The sequence below is a fragment of the Pelophylax lessonae genome (genome assembly GCF_965119305.1).
Source record: "Pelophylax lessonae genome assembly, chromosome: 2".
In the NCBI taxonomy this organism is placed as follows: Eukaryota; Metazoa; Chordata; class Amphibia; order Anura; family Ranidae; genus Pelophylax; species Pelophylax lessonae.
The window spans coordinates 565,636-582,169 of record NC_138769.1 but is presented as its reverse complement, the minus strand read 5'-3'; the positions used below and the strand labels follow the sequence as shown (position 1 = coordinate 582,169).

General features: G+C 44.6%; 1 protein-coding gene across 1 annotated transcript in view; it reads left to right on the top strand.

The window, feature by feature from the left end:
* The window catches only part of LOC309547901 (uncharacterized protein), a gene marked incomplete at its 5' end in the record, with an annotated part of 78,126 nt that extends 74,370 nt beyond the window's left edge, over positions 1 to 3,756 (top strand). The window contains 1 exon segment of the mRNA XM_082247903.1: positions 1,915 to 3,756. Within this exon segment, the coding sequence (XP_082104029.1) occupies positions 1,915 to 3,574 (1,660 nt within the window). The 3' untranslated portion in view covers positions 3,575 to 3,756.
* Positions 3,757 to 16,534: the final 12,778 nt, after the last annotated feature.

Genomic DNA, 16,534 nt, shown 5'->3' with positions numbered 1-16,534 from the left:
TTTGAATCCCCAGGCCAGCAGGTGATTAATATTAATTATGGATTTTAATTAAAACATATTAATTGTCCCGCCCCTTCTGAAGTGACGTCAGTAATTTATTCACTGCACCTGAGCAATGGATTATGGGGCGCTGGTGACGTCAGAGCCCTGTAAAAGAGCTTTCAATCTCAGATAGAGAATTGTTAGGCAGAGAGAGTACTAGGTTACTCAGCTGCCTTGTTGGGGTAGCTTTCAGAATAACAGGCTAGCAAGTGAGAAACTATGAGTTTGAATCCTTGGCCCAGCAGGTGATTAATAGTCACTTACATTTTAGCCTTAAAATGAGGATTTTTCGTGTTCGTATGTTTGCTAGAACATTTCCCCTGTTCGAGATGTTCTGGTGCGAACCGAACAGGGGGGTGTTTGGCTCATCACTACTCTACAGGCTAGACAATGGCACCCTGACTGCCATTAGGTATCGGGATGAAATCCTTGGACCCATTGTCAGACCCTACGCTGGTGCAGTGGGTCCTGGGTTCCTGTTGGTGCACAACAGTGCCCGGCCTCACGTGGTAAGAGTATGCAGCCAGTTCCCAGAGGATTAAGGAATTGATACCATTAAATTGCCCCCACACTCGCCTGACCTAAACCCAGAAGAACACCTCTGGGACATTTTGTTTCCGTCCATCCAACACCGCTAGGTTGCACCTCAGTCTGTTCAGGAGCTCAGTGATGTCCTGGTCCAGATCTGGGAGGAAATAAGCCAGGACACCATCCATCATCTCATTAGGAGCTTCCCCCGATGTTGTCAGGCATGCATACAAGCACATGGGGGCCACACAAACTACTGAGGACCATTCTGAGGTCCTGCAATGAAATTTCACCAAAATGGACACGCCTGCTGCATAATTTTTTCACTTTGATTTTCGGGGTGTCTTTGAATTCAGCCCTCTGTAGGGTGATAATTTTAATTTCCATCAAACAATGTGACATCCTTTCATTCCTAACACATTACCCAGTCCATACCAGTATAGATTCTAACACATTACCCAGTCCATACCAGTATAGATCCTAACACATTACCCAGTCCATACCAGTATAGATCCTAACACATTACCCAGTCCATACCAGTATAGATCCTAACACATTACCCAGTCCATCCCAGTATAGATCCTAACACATTCCCCAGTCCATACCAGTATAGATCCTAACACATGACCCAGTCCATACCAGTATAGATCCTAACACATTACCCAGTCCATACCAGTATAGATCCTAACACATTACTCAGTCCATACCAGTATAGATCCTAACACATTACCCAGTCCATTCCAGTATAGATCCTAACACATTACCCAGTCCATACCAGTATAGATCCTAACACATTACCCAGTCCATCCCAGTATAGATCCTAACACATTCCCCAGTCCATACCAGTATAGATCCTAACACATGACCCAGTCCATACCAGTATAGATCCTAACACATTACCCAGTCCATACCAGTATAGATCCTAACACATGACCCAGTCCATACCAGTATAGATCCTAACACATTACCCAGTCCATTCCAGTATAGATCCTAACACATTACCCAGTCCATACCAGTATAGATCCTAACACATGACCCAGTCCATACCAGTATAGATCCTAACACATTACCCAGTCCATACCAGTATAGATCCTAACACATGACCCAGTCCATACCAGTATAGATCCTAACACATTACCCAGTCCATACCAGTATAGATCCTAACACATGACCCAGTCCATACCAGTATAGATCCTAACACATTACCCAGTCCATACCAGTATAGATCCTAACACATTACCCAGTCCATACCAGTATAGATCCTATTGTGAATTGTTAGACGGACAATCTGGTTGTTTTACAGGCTGGCTGGTCAGTGTGCTGGGAAATCTTTTGTTTGTGATGTGTAGGAGGATGTCACCCCTCCCCCCTCCCAATGCATTCCTCTCCGGTGTCAGAGACTTTCAGTTTCGTTTCTCTTCTGCTGTCAGCGATGGCGTCTGCAGATCTGAGAGCTGAGCTGGAATGTTCCGTCTGTCTGAACATTTATACAGATCCTGTAACCCTGAGATGTGGACATAACTTCTGCCGGGTCTGTATTGATGGTGTGCTGGATACACAGGGGGGGTCTGGAGGATATTCCTGTCCTGAATGCAGAGAGAAGTTTCCGGATCGTCCTGCACTGCAGAAGAACATGAAACTACGTAACATAGCAGAGACTTTCCTGTCTGCTCAGCCACATCAGGAGGAGTCCGGGGTCTTCTGTACTCACTGTGTGGACTCTCCTGTACCTGCTGTTAGATCCTGTCTACACTGTGAGGTTTCTCTGTGTGATAAACACCTGAGAGTCCACAAAAAGTCCCCAGAACACATCTTATGTGACCCCACCTTGTCCATGGAGAGCAGGAAATGCTCCGTCCATAAGGAAGTGTTGAAGTATTTCTGCACTAAAGATGGCAGCTGTGTCTGTATGTCTTGTTATGTGATTGGAGGACATAAAGGACATAAGATGGAGTCACTGGATGAGGCTTCTGAGAAGAAGAAGAAGACACTGAGGAATGTTCTGCAGAAACTTCTGACAAAGAGAGAGGAGACGGAGGAAAGAGTCCAGAGTCTGGAGGAGCACAGGAGGAAAGTAAAAGAAGAAGCAGCTGGTGACACCGAGAGAGTCACTGCCCTGTTTATAGATCTCAGGAGACGTCTGGAAGACCTGGAGAAGAGAGTCCTGAGGGAGATCTCCGGGAGGGCAGAGCGGATCTCCATCTCCATCCGGGATCTGGAAATAAAGAAGGAGGAGCTGTCCAGGAAGATGGTGGACATTGAGGAGCTGTGTAACATGACGGATCCACTGACTGTCTTACAGGAATCAGACACAGGTGACTTGTGTGATACTGAGGATGGAGATAATGAGGACAGAGAGAGACATGAGGAACTCATCCATGATGGAGGGGGTCTGGGTGTGGTGGGGGTCTTACACACAGGTTTATCTGATATAATAAGAGAGGTAAATGTATATTTCCCTATACAGGGAGCTGCAGACATATTACTGGATGGAAACACAGCTAGTAATAATCTACAGATATCATATGACAGGAAAACTGTATCCTGGTCAGATAGGAAGCAGAATCACCCAGAAACATCAGAGAGATTCCAGGATTATCCTCAGGTGATGAGCAGTCAGAGGTTCTCCTCAGGGAGACATTACTGGGATGTGGATGTCAGGGGGTCAGATAGCTGGACAGTCGGGATGTGTTACCCCAGTATAGACAGGAGAGGGGGGGAGTCACTGATTGGATATAATAAGAAGTCCTGGGGATTGCTCAGGTGTTATAATCTGTATTGGGTGATACATGACAGTAATAGGACCCTCTTACCCCCCAATCTCTCCAGTAACAGAGTCAGGATAGATCTGGATTATGAGGCCGGGCGGATCTCCTTTTATGATCTGTGTGACCCGATCCGACACCTCCACACCTTCACCACCGCCTTCACTGAGCCCCTCCATGCTGGGTTATGTGTATGGGGAGATTGTATAAAGATATGTGGGGGGAGGGGGGAAATTTGAGAACTCCGCCCACAGTCTGGTGACATCACAGGGACGGGGGGTGGGGATTGGTTCATTGATCAGCCAATGATTGGAGGAAGTGGTGACTCCTGGGAGAAGTATGATGGCTGCCATTGCAGGCCTCCTTCTGAAAATGCTAGTTCCCTGGCTGTGTGTAATGTAAGAACATATAAAGTGATAGTAAAGAGAAAATAAAAAATGACAGATATGATGGCGTCTGTCACTGACATGAACACCGCGTGTTTCTCGGAGTCCCCCTGTAACTTCCTTCTTTTACCTATTGGATCCCAACTTCCTATAACAGACCAATCTGTCCAGCAGAAGTGGCAGTTAGAGGGTTGGGATAAACCATTTACCACTGACAGGGGTGCTTACAATGATCAGCTTTTATTAGTTTATGGAAAACCTTTATCCCAAAAAGAGACACAATCCCCTATATACCATACAATCCCCTATATACCATACAATCCCCTATACACCATACAATCCCCTATACACCATACAATCTCCTATACACCGTACAATCTCCTACACACCGTAAAATCTCCTACACACCATACAATCTCCTATCCACCGTACAATCCCCTATACACCGTACAATCTCCTATACACCGTACAATCTCCTATACACCGCACAATCTCCTATCCACCGTACAATCCCCTATCCTCCGTACAATCTCCTATACACTGTACAATCCCCTATACACTGTACAATCTCCTATACACCATACAATCTCCTATACACCATACAATCTTCTATCCACCGTACAATCCCCTATACACCATACAATCTCCTATCCACCGTACAATTTCCTATACACCGTACAATCTTCTATACACCGTACAATCTCATATACACCGTACAATCCCCTATATGCCATAGAATCTCCTACACACCATACAATTCCCCATACACCGTACAATCTTCTATACACCGTACAATCTCCTATATACCGTACAATCTCCTATCCTCCGTACAATCCCCTATACAGCGTACAATCTCCTATACACCGTACAATCCCCTATACACCGTACAATCTCCTATATACCTACAATCTCCTATCCTCCGTACAATCCCCTATACACCATACAATCTCCTATACACCGTACAATCCCCTATACACCATACATTATCCTATACACCGTACAATCTCCTATACACCATACAATTCCCCATACACTGTACAATCTCCTATACACCATACAATCTCCTATACACCGTACAATATCCTATACACCATACAATTCCCCATACACCGTACAATCTCCTATACACCGTACAATTCCCTGTACACCGTACAATATCCTATACACCATACAATTCCCCATACACCGTATAATCTCCTATACACCGTACAATCCCCTATACACCATACAATTCCCTATACACCATACAATTCCCTGTACACCGTACAATCTCCTATACAGCGTACAATCTCCTACACACCTTACAATCTCCTAGTGTACAGTGATACAGCAGATTGTACAATCAGATTGTATGGGGTATAGCAGATTGTACAATCAGATTGTATGGTGTATAGCAGATTGTTCAATCATATTTTATGATGTATAGAGGATTGTACAATCAGATTGTATGATGTATAGCAGATTGTGCAATCAGATTGTATGGTGTATAGCAGATTGTACAATCAGATTGTATGGTGTATAGCAGATTGTACAATCAGATTGCATGGTGTAGAGCAGATTATACAATCAGATTGTATGTTGTATAGCATATTGTACAATCAGATTTTATGGTGTATAGCAGATTGTACAATCAGATTGTATTGTATATAGCAGATTGTATGGTGTAGAGCAGATTGTACAATCATATTGTATGGTGTATAGCAGATTGTACAGTCAGATTGTATGGTGTATAGCAGATTGTACAATCATATTGTATGGTGTATATCAGATTGTACAATCATATTGTATGGTGTATATCAGATTGTACAATCAGATGGTATGGTGTATAGCAGATTGTAGAATCACATTGTATGGTGTATAGCAGATGTATAGCAGGTGTATGATTAGACAGTTGTGGGACTTTATAGGCAGCTAACAGATAAATTGATGAAAATGGATATTTATTAGGAATTATCGGTAACAGACAGGAAACGTGAAATATAATGAGATGGAGAACTGAAGGGGTGATGATCCAATCTGGAATCCTCCACCCAACGCGTTTCAGCATCTCTATGGCTCCTTCATCGGGGGGGGGGGGGAGGAGGTAACCTTGTAGTCAGTGATTGGTGGATGGAAGAACATTCTCCGACCTTAGAGGTAACGTGTGTTGTACTGGATAGAAGAGCCAATCGCAACGAGGAGCTACTCAACCTGGGAACAGCAGGGGGCGCTGAGGCCGGGCAGACAGGGCCCTGCCCCCATACACCCATTATGGAATGGCAGACCTCACACTGAGTAGTAATAGAAGTATGGGATCGCTTTACACAGCACAGCTAGAATGATGTGTCCTCCATACTGCCCCTCCCCCAAATCATTGCACAGAGCAAGGTCCATAAAGACATGGATGAGTGAGTTTGGGGTGGAGGGACATGACTGAACCCCCATAGAATGCCTTTGGGATGAATTATAGTGGAGACTGCAGGCAAGGCCTTCTCATCCAACATCAGTTCCTGACCTCTGGAAGAATGGTGAAACATTTCCATAGACACACCCCTAAACCTTGTGGACGGCCTTCCCGCCTTCCCAGCAGAGTTGAAGGTGTTATAGCTGCAAAAGGTGGAGCCAACCCAATATTGAACCCTCCGGAGTAAGACTGGGAGGCCATTATAGTTGGTGTGTAAAGGAGGCATCCCAATACTTATGGTAATATAATGTGTAAGTGCCCCCTACATGTACTGCCAGTAAGAGGGGTGTCTCCATGTGCTGCCACCTTGTGTCATTTATCAGAAGTGCACTGAGCATAGACATTTATACCCTTCACCCCCCCCCCACACACATTACAGGACTACCCCCCTCCCCCATACACATTACAGGACTGTGACGGTGGCGGGTATCAGACCCCTGGCCTTCTCATCCACCTCGTGACCAAAGACCAAGCAATCTCACACCCTGCCGTCACTTGCGTAACAATGCCACTCTCAGCTGCACCCGGCACACAGATTGTCCAGCTTGTGGGACCAGAATCTAGATGCCAGCAGACTGAGAGTGATTGTCACCGGGCTAATTAAACAATTAACCCTTTCCCTGCCATCACCTCTACGTTATAATGAGCCTAGAGGACGCTCGTGATTTTACAAATATCAATTATGACCTTAGAATAACCGTCTGTAACACCCACTGTCACCTCAGACAAGAATGGTTCAGATAGGTTAGCCTAAACAGTAGCGCTCTTCAGGAGGCCGGTTCTTTTGGGTCAGTTTGTGTTTAAGAGCTTAGAGACAAAATTAACACTTTTCAAAATAAGGTTTAATTATAAGAAAGGTTAAAATTGGTGCTGTAGGAGCGTGGGACATGCTCCTCCATCTTTAGTATCCATTTTGTATATCTATGTGTTTAAACTCCATTCTGCACGTATCTCGCAAATGATGACCAGTATAGCGTGTTCTAATTATACTATCATGTTTCCTGTCGCCTTATAGTTTAGTTCCTCTTTATGAGGATGAGATCAGAAATGTCTAAGCTTTCATTATTAACCAATAGAATTTACTGAATAAGTTAATGCCTGTAAATGGAGCGTGTTTCCTATAGCTTGAAATTGATTAGTTTATACCCCCTTATAAGGAATGTACCCTATTTTATACCCCCCTTTTTACTGTGCATCCTGTATTCTTTGTATAAGATCTCTGGATATGTATTAAACAGACGAGAAGTCCTTTGTATCACACGCAGACTACTTGTGTTTATTCCAGTGACAAAGGACTCTTCCGGAGGCTCCGCTCTTACATAGAACAGATTAGACTTAACTATAGTGAGGATGGGATTGACCAAATCACTAACAGGTGCGAATAAAAATATTTACAGAAAAAGGGGTTACAAAGAAATAGAGACACAATACAACAATTCGGAAATATGAGAATAAAGAATGAAAATACTTGCATTAAAACGGTCCTGGTATTACCTTCGTTTCAGAAGCTGAACCGGTATGATTGGTTCCCCTTGGGCGATGTTATGGCTTCGATGGTAGGATGAGAACTGACTGCTCTCTCAGTTCCTGTCCTTTTCTCTGACCCTCCAGGGGGTGTCACCAGAAGTCTATAAACTGCTAAGGGACCTCCCGGTTTGACAGATTAATAAAAGCACTCATATCTTGTGCTATGAAACGGTTACATGCTTGAAACCGATATTTTATGGTCCGGTTTTGAATGTCCTATCTTTAGACACTAAGGTGTCCTTTTATGAACGGGTGAATTTTTTTCTCCGTTGGCTTCTCTGCAGTTCTCCAGGGAAAATGATCACATCTGGCACCCATTTTATGAATCGGAGAACTTCAGTTCGCCCAGGGTGATCAGAGGAGAACTGTTTTCTCGGAGATCTGTGTAGAAGTCAATGGAGTATCTGTAATCTCGTGAGACAAAGCGAGATTACAGTAGTATGAAAATCCCTGGCGCGCTTTAACAAGCAGTGATAAATTATCACTGCTGAGTACATGAGGTTAATAAATAATAGTCCCCTTATATAAATATATATATATATACACTGAATACACACACACATACATTGTATATATATATATATATACACATTAAATATATATCTACATGTATGTGTGTATATATACATAAATATGGCAGGGGGACATGATTACTGTGTTGGGGGGTCTGAACGAGGAAGAAGGAAGTCGATAATCTTCCTTTTTCCCCCTCAGTTCTCCCCCGATTCTGTCTTCACTCCCCGCTTCACAACCTCCAGGCTGGTGAACCCGGGAGTGTGAATTCTGGCACAGATCACCAGTGAAGTGCAGAGATCGCAGCTTCATAGTCTGGCTGTTTCTGTGTCAGTCAATGACAGATTCCCGTGTGAAGAGATGATCAGCAAAGAACATGTTCTCCCCCCATCATTTCTGTTTCATAAACTGAGAATGATCGGGAATGAGCTGTGATCAGCAGGATCACTGCTCATCTCCGATTCATAAAAGGACACCAAAACATGGGTTATCTCGGAATAACCTCTGACCTGTAAGGCATCTGATCGCTAGCTTGTCTCCCCTAGGCATGAGGGGGTTCATGTTTGATATTAATTCGATCAGTATTTTATGTGGCACCCAAATATCTACTTTCTAGAGACATATCTTGCTTGGGTATAAAGTTAGGAAGTTTTGTGGTTAACTGTGTCATTTTCGAATGACCTAGGAGCCATATGCTGTGTTCAGATTACCAATTAACTCTAGAGCACGAGGAGACGGAATGTCTGCTTGTGTATATTAAAGGTGTGAAAAGTGTCAGCTACGCAGGAACCTGCATTCAGTGACACTAATTGAGGTGGGGTGGAGCCTGGGTCACTGAACAAAATGGATGCCGAGGACAAGATGGTGTCCTCACGCACGATACCATTACAAGGACTACCCCCCTCCCCCACACACATTACAGGACTACCCCCCCCCCACACACACACACATTGGACTCCACATATAGGGGCAGTTATTCCTGGAAGAGGTTCCGGGTGACTTCCTCTGTGACTGAGCCGGGTAGTGATCTCCATGGAGACAGAAGGACTGAGCCCAGGACCGCACCACACATTACAGGACTACCCCCCCCCACATTACACCATTATATACCCCCCCCACATTACACCATTATATACCCCCCCCCACACACACATTACACTATTATGAACCCCCCACCACCACACATTACACCATTATATACCCCCCACACACACATTACACCATTATATACCCCCACCCCCCACACATTACACCATTATATACCCCCCCACACACACATTACACCATTATATACCCGCCACCCCCACACATTACACCATTATAATCACCCCCACAAACATTACACCATTATATACCCCCCCACACACACACATTACACAATTATATACCCCCCACACACATTACACCATTATATACCCCCCACACACACATTTCACCATTATATACCCCCACCTCCACACATTACACCATTATATACCCCCCACACACATTACACTATTATATACCCTCCCCCACACACACACATTACACCATAATATACCCCCCACACACAAATTACACCATTATATACCCCCCCACACACATTACACCATTATATACCCCCCACACACATTACATCATTATATACCCCCCCCCACACACACACATTACACCATTATATACCCCCCACACACATTACACCATTATAAACCCCCCCACACACATTACACCATTATATAGCCCCACACATTACCCCATTATATACCCCCCCACACACATTACACCATTATATACCCCCCACATTACACCATTATATACCCCCCCCCCACACACACACACACACATTACACCATTTTTATACCCACCACCCCCACACTTTACACCATTATATACCCCCCCCACACATTACACCATTATACAGTATACCCCCCCACACACACATTACACAATTAAATACCCCCCCCCCACACACACACATTACACCATTATATACCCCCCACACACATTACACCATTATATACCCCCCACACACACATTACACCATTATATACCCCCCCACACACATTACACCATTATATACCCCCACCCCCACACATTACACCATTATATACCCCCCACACACACATTACACCATTATATACTCCCCCACACATTACACCATTATATAACCCCCCCACACACATTACACCATTATATACCCCCCACACACATTACACCATTATATACCCCCCACACATACATTACACCATTATATACCCCCCTCACACACATTACACCATTATATCCCCCCCCACACACACATTACACCATTATATACCCCCCTCCCCCACACACATTACACCATTATATACCCCCCACACACATTACACCATTATATACCCCCCCCACACACACATTACACCATTATATACCCCCACACACACATTACAACTTAATATACCCCCCACCCCCACACATTACACCATTATATACCCCCCCACACACATTACACCATTATATACCCCCCACCCCCACACATTACACCATTATATACCCACCCACATTCCACCATTATATACCCCCCCCCACACACACATTACACCATTATATACCCCCACACATTACACCAAATCATCTCATTCATTTATAATATCCAAAGAAAACTTCTCCATCCATTCATCCATCCATCCATATCCCCATCCATCCATATCTCCATCCATCCATCCATATCTCCATCCATTCATCCATATCTCCATCCATTCATCCATATATCCATCCATTCATCCATCCATATCTCCATCCATTCATCCATCCATCCATATCCCCATCCATCCATATCTCCATCCATCCATCCATATCTCCATCCATCCATATCTCCATCCATTCATCCATATATCCATCCTTTCATCCATATCTCCATCCATTCATCCATCCATCCATATCCCCATCCATCCATATCTCCATCCATCCATATCTCCATCCATCCATCCATCCTTCCATATCTCCATCCATTCATCCATATATCCATCCATTCATCCATCCATCCATCCATATCTCCATCCATCCATCAATGTCTCCATCCATCCATGTCTCCATCCATCCATTTGTTCATCCATTTATGTCTCCATCTTTCTATCTATCCTTCCATCCAAGTCTCCATCCAACCATCCATCCATGTCTCCATCCATCCATGTCTCCATCCAAGTCTCCATCCAACCATCCATCCATGTCTCCATCCAAGTCTCCATCCAACCATCCATCCATGTCTCCATCCAACCATCCATCCATGTCTCCATCCAACCATCCATCCATGTCTCCACCCAACCATCCATCCATGTCTCCATCCATGTCTCCATCCATCCATGTCTCCATCCATACATGTCTCCATCCATGTCTCCATCCATCCATGTCTCCATCCATACATGTCTCCATCCATCCATGTCTCCATCCATGTCTCCATCCATCCATGTCTCCATCCATACATGTCTCCATCCAACCATCCATCCATGTCTCCATCCAACCATCCATCCATGTCTCCATCCATGTCTCCATCCATCCATGTCTCCATCCATACATGTCTCCATCCAACCATCCATCCATGTCTCCATCCAACCATCCATCCATGTCTCCATCCATGTCTCCATCCATCCATGTCTCCATCCATACATGTCTCCATCCAACCATCCATCCATGTCTCCATCCATGTCTCCATCCATCCATGTCTCCATCCATACATGTCTCCATCCAACCATCCATCCATGTCTCCATCCAACCATCCATCTATGCGAGTTTGGCACATTGCAGATCTGGCAGACAGATTATTGGGCGGGGGTGGAGATGACCCAGCGGTCATGGTGCATGTGGGCACTAATGACAAAGTTAAAGGTAGGTGGAGGATCCTTAAGAACGATTTCAGGGACTTAGGTAATAGATTGAGGAAAAGGACCTCCAAGGTGGTTTTCTCTGAAATACTGCCTGTACCTCGAGCCACACAGGAGAGGCAGAAGGAGATTAGGGAACTTAACAAGTGGCTGAGGAATTGGTGTAGGAAGGAGGGGTTTGGGTTCCTGGAGAACTGGGCTGACTTCTCAGTCGGCTACCGGCTCTTTAGTAAGGATGGGCTGCACCTTAATGGGGACGGTACAGCTCTTTTGGGGATAAAGATGGCCACCAAGTTGGAGGGGCTTTTAAACTAGGAGATGGGGGGGAGGGCTCAGAAGTAGAGTCAGTCAGGAGGGAGCAGAGGACTGAAGGCAGCTGTAGGGTCAGCAGCGACAGTAGGTCCACAGCGTCAATCGGTAGGTCTGTGCGGGAAAATCTCAGACCAAACAGGAATAAACATAACCGCCAATCACGTTTAACTTCCGTAAAACTAAGAGGGGTATATGCTAATGCCAGGAGCCTAGCTAATAAAATGGATGAGTTGGAAATGTTAGTACATGAGGAGGACATAGACCTTGTGGGAATAACGGAGACTTGGTTCGATCCCTCACATGACTGGCTGGCAAATATCCAAGGGTATTCGGTGTACCGGAAGGACAGGGTAGGAAAAAGAGGGGGAGGGGTATGTCTCTACGTCAAGAACAATATAAAGGTGATAGAGAGGAGTGACATTACGGAAGGGATGAGTATGGAGTTAGAATCTGTGTGGGTTGAACTCCATAGGGAAGGAGAAAAGGGGAAAGTAATTGTGGGGGTTTGCTATAGGCCACCTAACCAAGGGGAGGGGGTAGAGCTGGAATTCTTAGCACTATTGGGTAAAGTGGCAAAACTGGGATCAGTCATCATATTGGGGGACTTCAATTACCCCGACATTGACTGGGACGAGGGGACTGCACACTCACAGAAGGCCCGGCTATTCACAGAAACCTTACAGGATAATTACATGTCACAGTTGGTGGATTCTCCGACTAGAGAAAACGCAGTCCTGGATCTATTGATCACTAATGACCCAGACATAATCTCGGAGGTAGGAGTCCAGGACAACCTGGGCTCTAGCGATCACAGGATGATCACATTTAGTGTAAATAACAATATAACAAGGCAAGTAGGGAACATAAGAACCCTAAACTTCAGAAGGGCAAACTTTCCAAAATTGTACTCATTGATGGAAAGGGTAAACTGGGACCAAACCCTGGGATCCCTGACCACAGAGGAAAAATGGGAATGCTTTAGGAACATATTAAGCAAAGGCATCTTGCAGTGCATTCCTATGGGAAATAAATTTAGAAGAGACAAAGCCAAACCTGGCTGGCTAAACCGTAACGTTAAAAAACTTATTAGGGGAAAAAAATTGGCCTTCAAGAAATATAAATCAGAGGGCACAGTATCGGCTTTCCAGCAATACAAGGAGGCAAATAAGAAAAGTAAACACGAAATCAAGATGGCTAAAATCAACTTTGAGAGACAAATAGCGGAGGATAGTAAAAAAAAAAAACAAAGAAATTCTTTAACCACTTAAGCCCCGGAAGATTTTACCCCCTTCCTGACCAGGGGTTTTTTTGCGATTTTTTACTGCGTGACTTTAAAGGACAATTGCGCGGTCGTGCGACGCTGTACCTAAACAAATTTGACGTCCTTTTTTTCCCACAAACAGAGCTTTCTTTTGGTGGTATTTGATCACCTGTGCGATTTTTTGATCATGCGCTATAAACAAAAAAAGAGCGTAAATTTTGCAAAAACAACAATATTTTTCACATTTTTTTATATGAAATTCCCCAAAAAATGTAAAAATCAAAATTTTTTAACATTTTTGGCCTATTTGTTTTATGCTACCTATGTTTGGTAAAAAAAATCGCAAAAAGCGTATTTTGATTGGTTTGCGCAAAAGTTATCGCGTTTACTAACAAAGGGAAAGATTTTTGTCATTTTTGGTGTTTTTTTTTTTTTAACGCGTAATGGAGGCGATCTGCGATTTTTTTTTCGGTACTGCGACATTGTGGCGGACAGATCGGAACCTTGACTGACATTTTTGACACTTTTGGGGGTACCAGTGACATTACTGCAGTAATCAGTGCTATACATATGCACTGTTACTGCAAAAATGACACTGGCAGGGAAGGGGTTAACTTTATTGGACAGGGAGGGGTTAAGTGTGTCCTAGGGGCATGATTCTAACTGTGCAGGGACATTGCTATTGGTGTAAAAACAAAGATCAACGGTTCTACATAGTAGAACCGTCTGATCTTCATTTTTACACAGGGAGAACTGACAGGCGGCTTGTTTACACAAGCCGCTCTGTCTTTCTCCCTTCACAGGAGCGATCGTAGTGTGACTGGCGCACATCGGGTCCGCCGGTCACACGCACTGACTTGTCTGTGAACGAGCCGCGGCGGGCGCGCGCCCGCCCGCAATTGGCTCGCAAGTCAGTGACAGGCGAGTGACGTACCGATACGTCACTCTGCCTGGCCGGGGCTGACCGCCGCAGTATATAGTCGTGCGGCAGTCGGCAACCGGTTAAATATATCAACAGCAAAAAAACGAGGGCAGAGCATATTGCACACATAATTAACAATGCTGGGAGGATGGTTACAGAGGACACTGAAAAAGCAACCGTGCTGAAAGCTTTTTCTCGTCAGTTTTTACACAGGAAAAGGAGGGGTACACTGACCATGACTGTATGGGGTACACTGACCATGACTGTATGGGGTACACTGACCATGACTGTATGGGGGTACACTGACCATGACTGTATGGGGTACACTAACCATGACTGTATGGGGTACACTGACCATGACTGTATGGGGTACACTGACCATGACTGTATGGGGTACGCTGACCATGACTGTATGGGGTACACTGACCATGACTGTATGGTTAGTAGTAATACACAGGACTTGCCACTATGGCTAACAGAGGGTGAAATCAGGGAAAGGCTGGATAAACTTAACACAAACAAATCACCAGGCCCGGATGGCGTACATCCAAGAGTACTCAAGGAACTCAGTAAGGTTATATCCAGACCACTGTTCCTGATCTTTGCTGACAGTATTAGGACAGGAGATGTACCAGGGGATTGGAGGAAAGCTAACGTGATTCCGATATTCAGAAAGGGCCAGAGGCATATCCCGGGAAATTATAGGCCTGTCAGTCTGTCATCGATAGTATGTAAACTTCTGGAGGGGATGATAAGGGACTATATCGTAGAGTTTGCTCTACGATATAGAGTTTGGTTACACTGTTAAGTTTATCCAGCCTTTCCCTGATTTCACCCTCTGTTAGCCATAGTGGCAAGTCCTGTGTATTACTACTAACCATACAGTCATGGTCAGTGTACCCCATACAGTCATGGTCAGCGTACCCCATACAGTCATGGTCAGTGTACCCCATACAGTCATGGTCAGCGTACCCCATACAGTCATGGTCAGCGTACCCCATACAGTCATGGTCAGTGTACCAAACTCTAGACTGCACTAAACCTGACTGCACTTTTGTTACTCCAATTTAGAGGCTTCTCCCAAAAACAAAAATTCAAAAATTCAAAATTGTAGTTTGTTCTTTATATTTTTCTAGGGTCCTCTATTAAATTCGCACAATACCCCACATCAGTCTCCTAATAGTTACCCAAATCAGGACAGCAACAGGGTGGAGTTCACTAAAGCTGTGGCCCTAGGACTGTATATGCCCATTAAAAAACTTAACCTGAGATATTTGGATTAATCTATTTTGATCTCAAGATATCACCCAAATCATCCACTCTGCTCCTCTTAAGGCATCCTGATCTCCAGCTCACTTGTTACCTCCTCCCAGGCCCACTATCAGTACTGCTCCAGAATCTATAGAAGCCCATACTCCAGTATGTCCAGCCAGCTCTTACCCCCGTCCACCAGTAGGTGATCCCTGAAAACTCATTTATTCAGGGAAGCCTACTCTGCTTTCACCAAGAACTTTACCTCAGCCAACTCCATCAGATCATTTCCCCCTGCAGCTATTATCTTTTTGTACAACCGCCTCCCCTTGGATTATAAACCCCTTAGGTAGGGCCCTTCTATTAACGCATGGCAGAAACTGCAGGCGCTATTCAAATCCTGTTGCCCAAAGTTTAACTACCAAACTTTTAACTCTGCCCCAAATCCCAAAGGAAGTTTCTGTAGATGTAGAGGGGTGTCATGTTTGATATGAAGTATTTTCTCTGGGGTAATAGTGGTACGTCCCGGTGTTCCTGCTATATCTATGCCAAGGACAAGAGAAGATGTGCAATAGATCCCCGAGGTAGTGTACCCCGCTGAGTACAATTTATCCTGATGCTGAACACAGTGCATCACTAGACATTTGATTGCAGCACCAGTGCCCTGGTCTCAAATAATTTTAACTTTGTTTAGGACAGGTTGGGACAAAACCTCGGCATCCATGACACATGACCCCTTCCTGTG